The following is an 18,020-nucleotide window of genomic DNA, read 5'->3' as shown; positions in this document are numbered from 1 at the left end:
CCTTTTTAAATTTTATTGTGCAGATCTAGATTTCGGCTAAAAAGGACGACTGGTCGCTGCAATCTATAATTTACAAAGTAATTTTCTTTATGATCAATGTCACTTTATTGCTTTTTGACCAATTGTAAATTTCCTTGAGAGCTTCGTTTGCTTTGCTTTCTGTGCAAGGAGTTCTCTTGTTTTCTCAGTGACTATAATATTGCTGCCATTAGCGAAGAGAAGTTTTTCATCATGAGTAACACTACTCGGAAAGTCATTGGTGTATATCAGGAATAGTATTGGTCCTAATATGCTACCTTGTGGGACCCCTATATTAATGTATTTTGGTTCTTAAACTTCCTGGCATATTAAAACTGTGTGCCGGACCGAGACTCGAAGTCGGGACCTTTGCCTTTCGCGGGCAAGTATTCTACCATCTGAGCTACCCAAGCACGACTCACACCCCGTCCTCACAGCTTTACTTCTGCCACTGCCTCGTCTCCTACCTTCCAAACTTTACAGAAGCTCTCCCGCGAACCTGCAGAACTAGAACGCCTGAAAGAAAGTATATTGCGGAGACATGGCTTAGCCACAGCCTGGAGGATGTTTCCAGAATGGGATTTTCACTCTGCAGCCGAGTGTGCGCTGATATGGTTCTGATAAGTGTTTTACTAAATGTTTAGATCTATTTGAAGTGTGTGTTATCTCTGCTCTTTGTACCCTGTCTGCTAGGTATTATCGAAACCAGTCATTAATTACCCCTCTTATTCCTAATGCTTCTAATTTATTTAATAGAATCTTGTGGTCGACTGCATCAAAGGCCTTAGGAAGACCCAAAAATATGCCTGTGACACACTCATCTTTGTGAAAAGCATCAAGTACAACTTTTGTAAATTATACTATGGCTGACTCCGTATTTTTGCCACCTCGGAAACCAAACTGTGATTCGCTGAAAAGATTGTATTTATTCAGGTAATTCATTAATCTGTCTTTCATAGTTGCTTATATTATTTTTGAAAATGGTGGCAGCAGGGAAATGGGCCGGTAATTTTCTATGTCTTCACCTAACCAGTAACGTATCGTAAATAACAACTCGCGTATTGTAGTTGCTAAAAAAGGTATTGTTAATTTTGCACAGGCCAGCAGCAGCATTCAAAGTGCTGACGATGTACTTACACAAGATTCAAAAATGTATTAAGCTGGCCGGCCGGTGTGGCCGTGCGGTTAAAGGCGCTTCAGTCTGGAACCGCGTGACCGCTACGGTCGCAGGTTCGAATCCTGCCTCGGGCATGGATGTGTGTGATGTCCTTAGGTTAGTTCGGTTTAATTAGTTCTAAGTTCTAGGCGACTGATGACCTCAGAAGTTGAGTCGCATAGTGCTCAGAGCCATTTTGTATTAAGCAAAATGAAGATGAGTGAAAGCCCGAAATACCTACTGGTGTAAACAAACGTACATTGAAAGGGGCTGGTTGCTGTATTTATTAAAATAATTAAAATATACGTATTCCCTTTACTTCCGAGTCATGATCTATGGTTGACAAATCAGAGGAACAGGGGGCAGCTTAAGAATTCGCCCGTTTCTCAAGTCGATTTTCGTCTGAACAGAATTGTGGAGTCTTGCATTATCTTTCTGGAATATGCTAGTTTGTACTATGACAGCAGGACTGTATCATTCCAGCCACATAATGGCGAGCGTCAACCTCCCTTCAACAGTTACCAGTCCAGTAGCAATCTGCACCATGATTCTAGTAGTTGGAAAGGTTCGACCGAGCTGCTCACAACCTTTCACTGGGCAGAATGAGATTTTCACTCTGCAGCGGAGTGTGCGCTGATATGAAACTTCCTGGCAGATTAAAACTGTGTGCCCGACCAGGAAGTTTCGTATCAGCGCACACTCCGCTGCAGAGTGAAAATCTCATTCTGTAAACATCCCCCAGGCTGTGGCTAAGCCATGTCTCCGCAATATCCTTTCTTTCAGGAGTGCTAGTTCTGCAAGGTTCGCAGGAGAGCTTCTGTAAAGTTTGGAAGGTAGGAGGCGAGGTACTGGCAGAAGTAAAGCTGTGAGTAGCGGGCGTGAGTCGTGCTTCGGTAGCTCAGATGGTAGAGCACTTGCCCGCGAAAGGCAAAGGTCCCGAGTTCGAGTCTCGGTCGGGCACACAGTTTTAATCTGCCAGGAAGTTTCACTTTCACTGGGCAGTCTACGGACACATTGGTATCGAATCGACCACCAGAAAGAGAATCGAGAGTTATCGCTGAATACCATAGAATGCCAATCAATGTCCCAGTTGACCCTGGCTCTATATTATGGGAACGTCTGTTGTCTGTTTAACAGTCTCAACGGTGAACTACGCATCACAGCCCAAGATATCGGTCGAACTTCCACTAGTATTTTCCCGACGCTTCGTGATGACTCTCTGTAAACACTCCCTGAGTTTAGAGAATATAAATCATCAGTTCATCAGAACCAGTCAAAAAATTCTACGATCTTCTCGTGGCATAGGCCTGTTTTCTTGCCACACAGTTGTCCTGGATCCTTCTTGTTAACACCCGTTCTGCAGTCATTGTACAACGGCCAACTGTCTGCGAATCTGTCATTGTGATGCTCCCATGTATTTTATGACAATGAACCGACCTTTCTGAAAGTCCGAAAGGTAAGTTGCATGCGCCAGTCTCCCAGCAAGTTGTGTTGCGATCTTCACCTGTAAAGTTCCAATAATGTTAGACACACCCAGTGATGTGCTCACGTCACTCTCCATCTGCAGAAATGGCTCTTTTCTGTACTGAAAATAAGCTGTCTTTGTAGACAACATATCGAGCATCAGTTCCGTAGTGTTCAGTCAGAGTGCTCGTGTTTGACACTTTCCGTTTCGAAATGAAAATTAAAGCACCTACAGTCGTGCCTTTTGCCTGCAATTTATTTGCGAAACCGGTTTCAGTGTTTCATTACACCATCTTCAGGCCCTTGCCCAACGTAAACTGGGAGGAATCCAATCTCGTGTGCAATCGTAACAGGAGCCTGTCCTCCTGACAGTTATCAGTTAATAAACGAAGAGGTAGTGTCTTGCAAACCAGAGATCTACGGACATCGATTATTTAATATTGGCTCCTGTTATGATTGCACACGAGATTGGATTCCTTCCAAATTCGTCGACCCTAGTGGCCGAGCGGTTCTAGGTGCTACAGTCTGGAGCTGCGCGATCGCTACGGTCGCAGGTTTGAATCCTGCCTCGGGCATGGATGTGCGTGATGTCCTTAGGTTAGTTAGGTTTAAGTAGTTCTAAGTTCTAGGGGACTGATGACCTCAGAAGTTAAGTCCCACAGTGCTCAGAGCCATTTTGAACCTTCCAATTTACGGTGGTCAAGGGGTCCGAAGCTGGTGTAAAGGAACACCGAAACTGGTTGCATAAATAAATGAAATGCAAAAGCGACGGCTGCAGGTGTTAATTTCCATTTCAGACTTGACAGCCGAAGTCCCTGTAACCAGCTAGTACAAGGATAGACAAATATTTGTGTTACATCCTTCAGTTTAAGTGAAAATAGATTTTCTACAAACTTTGTTTCCCAAAAGAAACCAAAACTGTAGGCACTCTACTAAACGATTAGAAAATTACTTTAGAACTGTATCACTGACCAAGAAATGAAATAAGTAATATATATATATATATATATATATATATTTTATTTTTTTTACAGTCTGCACTCGTATATGTAACGAAACTACTTGTTACGGACTAGTAGACGCACAAAGACGCAGCGTATTGATCCGTGTTTTAGTCTGGCGCGGTGGACATAGGGGTGAAACACGTACCTTGGCGTCTAGTTTCTCCATTTCCTTGCTGAGGTCCTCAGCGGTTTTCTCCTTTGGAGTTGTCTTCCGGGCCATGTGACCTCTGAACTGCGCCTGGATCTTGGTAGCCGCATTGCAGAGTTCTGGAAACAAGAGAGAACAACTCTGAGCAGGGCGTGTAGTTTAGTGGGCCGACCGCTGCGAGCAGCGCCTTCAGCAGGGTGGTATATGAGTGCTGGCTGCGTACTGCCGCGTCGCAGGGGGCCATGAGAAGGCTGCGGAGGAGGCAGTGGGTGTGGCCAAGCACAACCACCGCTCTGCACAGCGGGTGGGGGGTTCTTCCTGGCCATTAGTTCTGTAAGCAGCGGCGGCGCGTCACCGGGGACAGCGCTCTGATTATGGGGTGGGTGATCATCCACAGGGGCCAAAGTCGCGGCCGTTATCGCAGCTATCACAGTGAGAAATTTTTTTATGCTCACAAGGACTTCTTACTACCTTACACTGTTGTGCGGGCCATAAAGTGAAGCACACTACTAACATAAACAAATATTACAGAACACAAATATTATTTGTGCCACGACATACTCTAAACAACATGAAACTTTTAAAACACGTGCCGCGCGGGATTAGCCGAGCGAGCTGAGGCGCTGCAGTCTGGACTGTGCGACTGGAACCGCCGGAGGTTCGAGTCCTCCCTCGGGCATGGGTGTATGTATTTGTCCTTGGGATAATTTAGGTTAAGTAGTGTATAAGGTTAGGGACTGATGACCTTAGCAGTTAAGTCCCATAAGATTTGACACATTTTTTTAAAAACATGTACATATTTGGCATCAAAACATACTCCAGATCAGCCAAACTACTCGTATAGCACAACAAAAAATCCGTACAAAGTATCCGAACAGATATGCGAGTATATTGAAGATTTTCTTGCGAGTGGAACCTAGTACGTCGTTCTTCTTAACGGGGAGACATCGTGCGAAGCGAAGGTACTGTCTGGCGTACCTCGTGGTATTATGTGATAGGGCCACTGCTGTCCACTATGTACAGGGTGAAACCGTATTCCACCGACAAAATTCCAGATGTTGTTCAGGGATATTACAGAGTATGTTGGTACAAGGAACACGTGCTCACCGGTTGCTCGTTACAGAGCAATTGCATTTCGAAATAGATCCGCATTCTGTGACTATGCCTTGACGTCAGCTGTTGGCCACACATGAAAATTTGTGTCAGACCGGGATCCGAAACCGGATTTCCCGTTTACCGCAAACAGTCACCCTAGCCACATCGGCTGTACGAGTACGCCTCCAGGACCGTTCTCGAATAGCCGAAGTGGCTAAGGCAAGCGCTCACAGCAAGAAGGAAATCCGGGTTCGAGTCCCGGTCAAACACAAATTTTCATGTGTCGCAAACAACTGACGTCAAGACATAATCGCAGAATGCGGATCTATTTCGTAATGTTTACCACAGCTGTAATCATCAGCGACAGTGCCTGTTCCGCCAGGCATGTATGCGTGTCTGAGAGACATTGTACTGTGAAGACAGAGACGCTTCTTTTCACTCACTCATTATTCTCCGAAATCAGAAAAGAATGTCCTCGGTCCATCTAGCATTCGTTTGGCTGGCTACGCTATTCTCCATGCATCCGTAATTACGTCTTTTAGTCTGTTCGCTCATCTATTTGTTTGTTTTCCTTCCTCCTCTGGTAATCACCAACATTCATCTCCCCGTGACACTCTAAGGAATCATCACTTTTTACACAGTTTTTGCATTAAACATCACACTGCGGTACACCATCTTTCCAAAAGGTTTCGAGATTGGATGAATAGAAAAATAGAGAAAAGTTTGTATGGTGGTTTTTATGCTTTAGGTGCTATGCACATTTTCCCCTCACTACGTTCATACAACCATGTGAAACTGACCCTTAATGTGACTTTCTGCACTCTGTCGTTTTGTGGTAGATTCACATTGATAATACCAAGTCTCTTCACCCTAATAATTTTTTTCGGGAAAGATATGTCCGCTGTTTGCATTTCAGTCAAGTCACGAGTCGTTGTTTCCCTCTGAGAGCCGGAGCGTGCGGGACCATATTTGTACACACTTTTCTCTTCTTCAAAACGTTCTGGACAGCGTCTTGAACGCCTGATTTAGAGATGATGCTCCATTGCGATTTGGACACAACAACGTTGACACACTACGGGCGCACGTCCACTACTTAATACTGCCTACTCATATTGATTGATCGAATGCACACCTGTTGTTCACAGCAGTGATTCAAGCAGGCACCGCACTTACTGTGTTGATGTCGCTTTACGCCAGGATTAAAATCAGATTCGAAACTTTTCTGACGAACGGTGTAAATCAATACTGACAATATAAACTACTCGTAAACTTACCTATTCAGACTCAGTGTAAGCTTAATTTTGAAAACTTTAATTAGTTTACGAAAAGCTTTCCAAGTTAGGTTTACTCTTCCGTTTCCTTTCGTGTCAGTCCAGCTGGTGTTTTCAACTTTCGCAAACATAAAAACTTTTCGACTGGTTCTGTTTAGTTGTTAATTGGCACTTTCATATTTGTGACTCGCCCAGGCTTCGTATGGGTAGCAGTTAGTATCTACGGCTGGACTACTTCTCTGGTGTGCAGGTAATAAACCGTCAAAATACCTACACTAGTTTCTGAGATCAGTCTTCACATATACAGAAAAACGTGGAGGGGGACTTCAATTTAGAAATATATAAAGAAACATTTCCTGGCTCGATCGCAAAGTATTTTTATCATCGGTTTCAATGCCTTATGCACAATGAACATTACAGCGTTATATATGCTAGCCATGAAATACATATGAAGGGCCAATTTCAATAGTGGTAAAAGTCCATTTTTGTTCATATTGAGATAAAGAATCCTAAAGTTAAATGAGCGCTGAAAAATCTGCAATTGAGGTACCAGAAATATTCAAGCATATGGCTTGTTGCTGGATATGAAACTTTCTTTCTGTTCGTTTGGCTCATTAGTTTCAGAATATTATAGACAGAAAAGTGGAGGTAATGGACTTGTACCACTATTGAAATAAGCCCTTAATATATGCATTGCCCTCATGTATCTTCAAAACCGTCTAAAGAGTCAGATGAAGGTATACCGACAGAAACATATTAGTACTGTTATATGTGGTAAACTTGTGTTTTTGTTTTTCTGTTTAAAATACGTTTTGTAATTAAAATCATAAAAAAATTTGGTGGAAGAGTTTTGCTAAACAGGCCGGACAGAAGTGAACTCTGTATATTTTTTGCTGTACTTCAATTATTCTCGCCATTCCGCGGCGTCGTTTTTCGAATGGCTATTGTAGAGTAGGCAAACCTACGTTTCTAGCATTTGTAGACTTAGGGAAAGCTTTTGACAATGTTGACTGGACTACTCTCTTTCAAATTCTAAAGGTAGCAGGGGTAAAATACAGGGAGCGAAAGGCTATTTACAATTTGTACAGAAACCAGATGGCAGTTATTGCAACGTCCCCTTAGAAAAATTATACATGACTGTGCTTAAACTGACACACAATATTTTTTTAGCGCAACACAATCTGACTTTCAATAATCCCTACAAAAGAATGGCCCTGACTAACATTAACCTATACCTTTCACAAATCAATTACCTCACAAAAATCTTCGTTACTCGAACTACTGCAATACAGCATGCGCCACTACTGCCAGCTAAATAAAAGATTCAAACTACTGAAGGCACTAACTACTGATAGGCATAGTTAGCAAATGAAAGATTTTGATAGAGAACAAACAATGTATTTACCTTAATAGTGTTGAAAAATCATAATATACATAGCAGTTCATGACATCCAGTCTTACAAATTTCAAAACTCCGCCATTTCTCTCCCCACATCCACCACTGCTGGCGGCTCACCTCCAACTGCGCAACGCTACGCGCTGTTCACAGCCATCTGCCCAACAGTACAGTGGCAGACAACAATGCAAACTAGCCACAGACTGCACACAGCACAGTCAGTGATTTTCATACAGAGCGCTACGTAACGTTGCCAATAAGAAAACATAAACAGCTTACTTACATTATAAGAGTGAAAGGGAAGCAGTGGTTGGGAAGGGAGTGAGACAAGGTTGCAGCCTCTCCCCGATGTTATTGAATCTGTATATTGAGCAAGCAGTAAAGGAAACAAAAGAAAAATTCGGAGTAGGTATTAAAATCCAGTGAGAAGAAATAAAAACTTTGAAGTTCGCTGATGACACTGTAATTCTGTCAGAGACAGCAAAGGACTTGGAAGAGCAGTTGAACGGAATGGACATTGTCTTGAAAGGAGGATATAAGATGAACATCAACAAAAGCAAAACGAGGATAATGGAATGTAGTCGAATTAAGTCGGGCGATGCTGAGGGAATTAGATTAGGAAATGAGACACTTAAAGTAGTAAAGGAGTTTTGCTATTTGGGGAGCAAAATAACTAATGATGTTCGAAACAAAGAGGATAAAAAATGTAGACTGGCAATGGCAAGGAAAGCGTTTCTGAAGAAGAGAACTTGTTAACATCGAGTATAGATTTAAGTTTCAGGAAGTCATTTGTGAAAGTATTTGTATGGAGTGTAGCCATGTATGGAAGTGTAACATGGACAATAAATAGTTTGGACAAGAAGAGAATAGAAGCTTTCGAAATGTGGTGCTACAGAAGAATGTTGAAGATTAGGTGGGTAGATCACGTAACTAATGAGGAGGTTTTGAATAGGATTGGGGAGAAGAGAAGTTTGTGGCACAACTTGACTAGGAGAAGGGATCGGTTGGTAGGACATGTTCTGAGGCATCAAGATATCACCAATTTAGTATTGGAGGGCAGCGTGGAGGGTAAAAATCGTAGAGGGAGACCAAGAGATGAATACACTAAGCAGATTCAGAAGGATGTAGGCTGCAGTAGGTACTGGGAGATGAAGGAACTTGCACAGGATAGGAGAGCTGCATCAAACCAGTCTTAGGACTGAAGACCACAACAACAACAACATTGTAGAGTACGACCACGTGTTCCTGTGTACCCCAACTTCAGATAAAATATAAGATACTTTTTTGAAATGTGTAAGTGGAATTTATTTGCAGTAAGAAACCTGATTATGTTCCATGATAACAATTCCCTTGTTATTTAATCAATATTGCTAAGCAGAACTACCATGAGATCGAGTTGTGAATAATTTCCTTTCATTCCTTACATATTTTTTTTTTTTTTTTATATATGAATTGGGTTGGTAGATCAGTTACCTTCGGAGTCGCTTCAGTGACTTGATTAATATTGTTCCTCACGATATTAATAGACAGTAACCTGATAATTAGGCGAATACGTCATCTGTAGCTTTTGACAGTAATCATTAATTTTAGTTATTTACTTTTTTGCTCAGGTTTGGCGTCTTTTAACGTTACTCTCGGCCTTCACGGAATTGCTTAATAATCAGTATTTTTATTTTCAGTGACGTACTGGGAAAGTATTCTTAGTAGTAATATCTCAGGCCTTTCTCTTGTACTGTTGTATAAATTCTTGAGGGAAATTCTTTAAGGCACACAAAATGCTTGTCTATGAACAGCACTCATTGTGAATTCCGGCATTATGAGCAACACATTTTCTTTTGATCAACTTAATTATACATTATTTTAATCTTACGGCAACTGATTTTCAGGCCTGCTTCCAAATTTTTCTTCTACGTTATTCCAGCAGTTACTGAACCTTATCTGCATCAATGGTAAACACAAATCTATTAACAAATCGGAAGTGATTCTGATATGTTCCGCGGAAGTATGTTCCTTCTTTGTCTTCTCAGTTTAACGGTATGAAAACTTCTTTTACGGCTCTGACCACTGGTTATTCGAAAGAAGTCCAGAACTGTCATATCTCGTACTATTATATTATTATTTAATAAACTGCAATTACTTTAATTTATTTGTTCTGTTTGGTCCTCCTCAAGTCAAATTTCTAATTTTTTCTGGAATAATGGATTTAAGATAAAACATGTTATTTATCTCGACAGTTTCTACTAATGTATGACCTCCGTCACTTGTTGTTTCTCTGAGACGAATCGTCTGCACTTTTTGTTTTTGCTTTCACATTAAAATACCACTTCCTCATCATGTAATGGGATTTGTTTCATGTATCAGTTTCTATAACTAATTTCTAGCAGATCTGTGCTGCTTCTACGCACATGTGTGCTGGTGAAAGTAGGAACGAAATGATTCATACGTGTGTGATACTATTCGCATGTGAGTTCATTTCCAGTGATTGGTGTAGGCACCGTATACGATTTTGTTCCACAACGGCAGTTCTTGAGAAGGGAAAGCACACCGCTTCTACCTGAAGAGGCCTCTCTGGAAGCTCCCCATTAGCTGCTAGTTGGCAAATGGCTTGGCAGTCTTCTTAAGCTCTTAAACACTAGGCTGTAAACTTGGGGCACGGGGAATATCAGTTACCGAAGAATGACAGCGCAGGGTGGAACACCTACACTAAAGACGCAAGTAGACGCGAACCTTTCCCATTACCAGAAGCACGACATAGCCAGACTTGCAAATTACTATTGCATAATGTTTATTAGCGAATTTGTTTCACGGATAGAGAAACTGGCACCAAGGAGACTTAGTATAAGCCAAGAGTTAACATTATATGGGACGTCTTCAAACGGGAGACAGGACAGGCAGTCAGTGTACAAGATTCCATAACAATTAAACTAAATGACAATGTTGTGACTGATAATTCACAAGTTGCAGTTGCTTTTAACAATGACTTTTTAAATATATCAGTAAACATAGAAATAAATTGTTAAGTTGAAAAAGCAAGAGGATATATTAAAATATCATTCCACAAAACTTAACGCAACCAGAAGTAGTACCAACATCCTTCAATGAAATTAATAAATTCTAAAATTCTAAAAAACGAAATCTCTTGAGGGGTTGACGGCATTGCAAACAGACTCCTGAAAAGTCGTTCCAGCTTAATAATGTCCTTAATGATATAAACAATGCATTACAGGCACAGGGAATTTTTACAGGCAGGTTAAAATGTGCAGTTATTAAATCACTTCATAGGAAAGGGATAAGACTGACTTAAGCAATTATCGTCCAGTTTCCTTACTGACATATTTTTCCAAAATATTCGATAAAGTAGTGTACTCGAGAGTACTCACAAACTTAATTTACTTAGCATATCACAATTTGGATTCCAGAAAGGTTGCTCGACTGAGAATGCTATTTATATTCATTCATCAAATAGTACAGGCCTTAAATCATAATAAATTACCCTTTGTTATTTTTTGTGATCTTTTCAAAGCGTTGATTGTTTAGATCATTATACTCTCTAAGAAAAATTCAAGTTTTGCGCAATTGATCGCTTGGTGCACAGCTGGTTTGAATCATACTTGACAAGAAGAATGAAAAAAGTTGTGCTGAATAATTTAGTGGCGGGAAGATAGAAAATTTTAGTGACTGGGAAAAAAAAATCACTAAGGGAATCCCACAGGGTTCAATTTTGGGCCCGCTCCTATTCCTCATGTATATGAATGGCCTCCACTTAACAACAAACAAGCAAAATTCGTTCTTTTTTCAGACGATACTAGTGTTACAACAAATCCTTTCAGAGATAAAGCTAGAGAAGAGTTTGTAAATGGTATTTTCTAAACAATTACAAGTGGTTCTCTGAAAATGGGCTCTACTTAATTTTGAAAAAAAAAAAACACACTTAATTCACTTCTGTACAACAAATAGTCATACCAACTATTGATGAAGCATACGAGCAAGAGTCAGTAAGTAGGGTAGAATGCTCCAAATTTTTGGGTGTACATATTGATGAAAACCTGAACTGGAAGAAGCATATTACTTAGCGTCTCAAATAATTAAGTTCAGCGACTTTCGCTCTTCGTATAACTGCTAATCCTGGAAACAAACGTATCAAACTCCTGACACATTTTACATATTTCCACTTAATAATGTTGGGGGTAACTCATAACGTAGAAAGAAAGTACTGGATGCACAAAATTGTCATGTAGGTACCTCTTCGAGGAGCTAGGCATTTTACCTGCGCCTCCACAATATCTATATTCGCAAATGAACTTCGTCATTAATAATCCAGCACAGTTTGAGAGGAAGAGTGATGTGCATACGTACAACACTAGAGGGAAAAAAATGTCGCTGCGTTAGAAGGACTAAAGATAGTAATATGTTAAGTGATGGATTATTAATGGCGAACTTCATTAGCAAATATAGATATTGTGACGGCACAGGTAAAATGCCTAGCTCCTCGAAAGGGTACCTACATGATATCCATGGGCGAACATCACATATTATTCTTACTGCTCAATTTTGTGTATATATATTCGCGTAAATTGACCCGTTCCAAGTCATTTCGATAAAAGAATCGTTCAAATGATCTATGGACATATAACTAACGAACTAACTAAGTGATTAACATGCTCCTTTGGCTGGAAATTGTACCGTAGAACGGACGAACCAACGGCAGTAAGCCACAGAAAAGAAGAGCAAGGGTAGGAAATCACTTGGTGAGAGAGCTCAGTTCTGACTTCCAGAGGGTTTTACTCTTGTATGTATGAGAAACAACTCAAACATTTGAACCATACTGGGATAAAACAGATGTGGCGATCTGCAACTACATCTACATACATACTCCGCAAGTTGCGTGGCGGCGGATACCCTGTACCACTCCTAGTTGCTTCCTTTCCTGTGCCACTTCGAAACACACCGAGGGAAAAAAGGCTGTGTATATGCCTCCGAACGAGTTTAGTTTCTGTTATCTTATTTTTGTGATCCTTACGCGAAATGTTCGTTGGTGGAAGTAGAATAGTTCTGCAGTCACCTTCGAATGGCGGGCCTCTAAGTTTTTCAACAGTGCTCCTCGAGAAAAACGTCGCCTTCTGTGCAGGGATTCCCATTTGAGTTCTCAAAGCATCTCCGTAACATTTGGCTGTTGATCGAACCTACAAATAACAAATCTAGGAGCCCGTCTCTGAGATGCTTCGATGTCTTCCTTTAATCCTACGTGGTGAGGATACCAAACACACGAGCAGTACTCAAGAATGGGCCGCACAAGTGTTCTATACGCGGTCTCCTTTGCAGATGAACCACATTTTCCAAAAATTCTCCCAATAAGCCGAAGTCGAATTTTCGCTTTCCCTACTACATTCCTTACGTTCTCGTTCCCTTTCATATCGCTTCGCAACGTTGCGCCTACGAATGTTTTATTCAAACACTATCCGATTGTTTTTCCTACTCATCTGCATTAACTTATTTTTTTTCTACATTCAGAACTAGCTGCCACCAACTTGAATTGTATCCTCCTCCACTCATTAAAAGACGACACCTTTCCGTACTCTACACCATCATCTGTCAACAGCCGCAGATTGCTTCTCACCCTGTCCGTCAGATCATTTATGTATATAGATGATAAGAACGGTCTTTTCTTGGAGCCTTCCTGACGACATTCTTGTCTCTGATGAACACTTGTCGTCGAGGACAATGTAATGGGTTTTGTTACTTAAGAAGTCTTCCTGTCACTCACATGTCTGGGAATCTACTCCGTATGCTCGTATCTTTGTTAACAGTCTGCAGTGGGGCACAGAGTCAAACGTTTTCCGAAAATCTAGGATTATGAAGTATGTCTGTTGTCGTTGATCCATGGTTTGCATGATGTTATGTGAGAAAAGGGCAAGTTGAGTTTCACACGAGCAATGCTTTCTAAATCCTTGCTGATTTGTGGACAAAAGTTTTCCATCTCAACGAAATTCATTATATTTGGACATTTATTGAACTTTATTTCAACTATTATATTTGAGCTTTTTCCCAGCGCTTGGGACTTTGGGCTGGGTGAGAGATTCACAATAAATACAACCTAAATAAGGAGTAAAACCAAATTGGCATTCCATACGGACCTGGCGATTTACTTTTTTGAGCCCTTTTAGTCGCTTCTCTACGCTAGGGATGCCTATTACTGTGTCCTCCATACGGGAGTCTGTGCGATACTCTAACGATGGTATGTTTCTACGATCCTCCTGTGTGAACGATTTTTTGAACGTGAAATTTAAAACTTCAGCTTTCCTTTTGGTCTCTTCTATTGGCACAACATGTTGGTCAGCGAGTGACTGGATAGAAGCCTTTTAAGTAGGATCAGAATTTTCGCGGATTCTTGGGCGGAACTTTTGCTAAGATATGACAGTGGCAGTTGTCTGTATGCTTCGTGCGTCGGTCTTTTTACAGACGCGCGAATGTTTGCACCTTTTGCAAAATGGCTCTGAGCACTAAGGGACTTAACATCTGAGGTCATCAGTCCCCTAGAACTTAGAACTACTTAAACCTAACTAACCTAAGGACATCACACACATCCATGCCGGAGGCATGTCGCGCAGTTCCGGACTGAAGCGCACCTTTTGCCTATCGTCTTATACGCTTTCCCCGTTGGACCGAGTGCAACAGTCTTTGCTCCCTCGGCATTTTCCGGATTTTGTTAATAAACAATGGTGGGTCTTTCCCGTCCTTTATCCGCTTATTCGGCAGATACTTCTCCATAGCACCATTTACAATACGTTTCAACTTTCCCCATAATTCCTCTACGTCCATCATAGTGGAACTAAATGCTGTGTCATCGTTATCTATGTGGGATGCTGACAACTGTTTTCTGCTCTTTCTAGCAAAAATTATCTTCTAGCCTTCTCGATTGGTTTATTAATTTTAGTATTGATTGTCACTATGATGACATCATGATTACTAATCCTGGTCTCTTTACTGACACCTGAGGCATAGCGCCTCTACATCGTCCCTCTTGAGATGGGAGATCTGTGAACAGGCGTGCACTATGAGTCACGCGCAAGATAGGTGGCGTCAGTTGGCTCGAGTAAATGTAGTGTCTATGCGGTATGAAAGAGGTCACTAGCGATGGACACTGTCTGAACTGCAGTCAGTTAACTGCTACTATTATTATGTCTAGTTATGAGAGTGAATGAAGGTGTGAATATGAAATGCAGTTTTATGTTAAGATTTTATACTGTAATTGGCCACTTGAGGAACAACCGGGAATGACGTGTGTGTTAGTTATTCGTACCGGGGAATTTGTTATAAACTATTTCGTCAGTTTTAGTAGTGGGGAAATGATATTATGATTTCGGAAAGTAGTTTTGTTAAGAGGGAATTAATTTTATATTTTTGGCTTTCAGAATTTATTTATGGTAATTTACTGTTCTGATTCAGTGACGTATTTTGGTTGGTTCTGTATATATTCGCGGGATTGAGCGGGCTTGCTGCTGCTTTCCGATTAGCTGTGATGTTTCTCTGACAATCATAAATGTGAAATTCACAACTTTTGGTGATGTTTAAAATAACTAAATACCACGTGGCGAGTTGCTTGATCGAGAACTTGAAAATTATGTTCCGTGAATATGATAGCATAGATCATAATTACTATAGACTGGCTACGGTTATGAATGAGATGTGCAGGTGAACTTTTCGGACTTTATAAAGCTTAGAGTAAGACTTGGTAGTGACTGGTGTATGCAGGTTTATCGTAATAGAGTGAAATACTGCGCGGATAAATACTTTCATTTAACTATTCCATGCACCGAAAAAACAACTTTAGTGCGGCTTTAGGTTATGACGTGTACAGCCGTTTTTTTTATACCTTTTTCCGGCAGAGAACTGCATGTCAGAAGCTTCAGGGAGGCGTGCGTGTAAGAAGAGATTCACCACCAGGTGAGTGAAACTTTGCAATGCACTGCGCCGACAAGTCAGGCCCGCTTGTAAGTACAGGATTTAAAATATTTCCGTTGCGTGTGGGTTGTCTGTCTGTTCATGACAGTTTTCGGAAAATACGTTAAAAAATACTTCAGAAGGCTACCTGTCCGTACCTCCTGCAATGAATCCATAGACGTCCCAGTCTGTACACGGTAGGTAACTAGCTTCCAACTAATATTGGACGAACTGGGTATTTCCGCGCTCCTGTGCGCAGACTTTCTCACACTGTCATGGCGGAACCGCGTGGCAGGAAAAAGCATCCAATAGTTAGCTTGATTTCACCCTGACCTTTAAACGCTCGCGGATAGCTTCACAGTCACACTCAAATTCGACCTCAATAGAGAGTCTGCTTTTGTCGACTGTAATGAACACTCCTCGTCCTACGGCGCCTAATCTGTCTTTCCGATAAACATTCCATGACGCGCTAAATGCAAAACATCAAAGGTGAGGGAATGTTCACACTGCAGGAAGAATATCTGATATAGAAGGCCATACGTAAAAATAAAAGAACGTTCAGTGATCAAAAGAGATTTCACAGAAGACAGTATTCAAACTAACTCACAATTTACCATAAACAAAAAGAAAAAAATTACACACACACATGCAATGCCTCACTACACAACCTCCCTCCATTCCCACTCCAACATTTCACTCTTCTCTCATCCTCTACAACTCCCACGATCCCAGCTCTGAATTATGTGAGCAACAAGATGGTGTGGTACAGCGGTCTATAGATTATGCGTAGTGAAATGTTTAAATGTGAGCTATTAATCGGGAGAAACCCGTGCCATATTCATCTGATACATACAGAAATCATCTAGATACACGAAAGGACACAAAAATGAATGTAAGTGCAGAGTACATGACCATATACACTCCTGGAAATTGAAATACGAACACCGTGAATTCATTGTCCCAGGAAGGGGAAACATTATTGACACATTCCTGGGGTCAGATACATCACATGATCACACTGACAGAACCACAGGCACATAGACACAGGCAACAGAGCATGCACAATGTCGGCACTAGTACAGTGTATATCCACCTTTCGCAGCAATGCAGGCTGCTATTCTCCCATGGAGACGATCGTAGAGATGCTGGATGTAGTCCTGTGGAACGGCTTGCCATGCCATTTCCACCTGGCGCCTCAGTTGGACCAGCGTTCGTGCTGGACGTGCAGACCGCGTGAGACGACGCTTCATCCAGTCCCAAACATGCTCAATGGGGGACATATCCGGAGATCTTGCTGGCCAGGGTAGTTGACTTACACCTTCTAGAGCACGTTGGGTGGCACGGGATACATGCGGACGTGCATTGTCCTGTTGGAACAGCAAGTTCCCTTGCCGGTCTAGGAATGGTAGAACGATGGGTTCGATGACGGTTTGGATGTACCGTGCACTATTCAGTGTCCCCTCGACGATCACCAGTGGTGTACGGCCAGTGTAGGAGATCGCTCCCCACACCATGATGCCGGGTGTTGGCCCTGTGTGCCTTGGTCGTATGCAGTCCTGATTGTGGCGCTCACCTGCACGGCGCCAAACACGCATACGACCGTCATTGGCACCAAGGCAGAAGCGACTCTCATCGCTGAAGACGACACGTCTCCATTCGTCCCTCCATTCACGCCTGTCGCGACACCACTGGAGGCGGGCTGCACGATGTTGGGGCGTGAGCGGAAGACGGCCTAACGGTGTGCGGGACCGTAGCCCAGCTTCATGGAGACGGTTGCGAATGGTCCTCGCCGATACCCCAGGAGCAACAGTGTCCCTAATTTGCTGGGAAGTGGCGGTGCGGTCCCCTACGGCACTGCGTAGGATCCTACGGTCTTGGCGTGCATCCGTGCGTCGCTGCGGTCCGGTCCCAGGTGGACGGGCACGTGCACCTTCCGCCGACCACTGGCGACAACATCGATGTACTGTGGAGACCTCACGCCCCACGTGTTGAGCAATTCGGCGGTACGTCCACCCGGCCTCCCGCATGCCCACTATACGCCCTCGCTCAAAGTCCGTCAACTGCACATACGGTTCACGTCCACGCTGTCGCGGCATGCTACCAGTGTTAAAGACTGCGATGGAGCTCCGTATGCCACGGCAAACTGGTTGACACTGACGGCGGCGGTGCACAAATGCTGCGCAGCTAGCGCCATTCGACGGCCAACACCGCGGTTCCTGGTGTGTCCGCTGTGCCGCGCGTGTGATCATTGCTTGTACAGCCCTCTCGCAGTGTCCGGAGCAAGTATGGTGGGTCTGACACACCGGTGTCAATGTGTTCTTTTTTCCATTTCCAGGAGTGTAGTTGTAAGTCGTTAAGTAATTAAATGAACTGCCATGAATCACTAAAGTACATCGTATCAAATTATGTATAATTTTCTTTTATATTATAGACCACTGAATATACCTAACATGAGTAGGTGAAACACATTTGGAACACGAAATAACCATTGAGTTGCACGAAACGGAATTTTTCCTGATCTATATGA

General features: G+C 42.3%; 1 protein-coding gene across 2 annotated transcripts in view; it reads right to left on the bottom strand.

Moving 5' to 3' along the window:
- LOC124595386 (neuromodulin) overlaps nucleotides 1-18,020 on the bottom strand; it is a 717,829-nt gene that overhangs the window by 56,628 nt on the left and 643,181 nt on the right. For both annotated transcript variants that reach the window (XM_047134106.1, XM_047134105.1), the window contains exon 3: nucleotides 3,788-3,909. In XM_047134106.1, the coding sequence (XP_046990062.1) occupies nucleotides 3,788-3,909 (122 nt within the window). The remainder of the gene's footprint in view (nucleotides 1-3,787; nucleotides 3,910-18,020) is intronic.

This window comes from Schistocerca americana, chromosome 2 (genome assembly GCF_021461395.2).
Source record: "Schistocerca americana isolate TAMUIC-IGC-003095 chromosome 2, iqSchAmer2.1, whole genome shotgun sequence".
NCBI lineage: Eukaryota > Metazoa > Arthropoda > Insecta > Orthoptera > Acrididae > Schistocerca > Schistocerca americana.
Note: the sequence above shows the minus strand (reverse complement) of the source record. Positions and strands in the feature narration are given on the sequence as shown.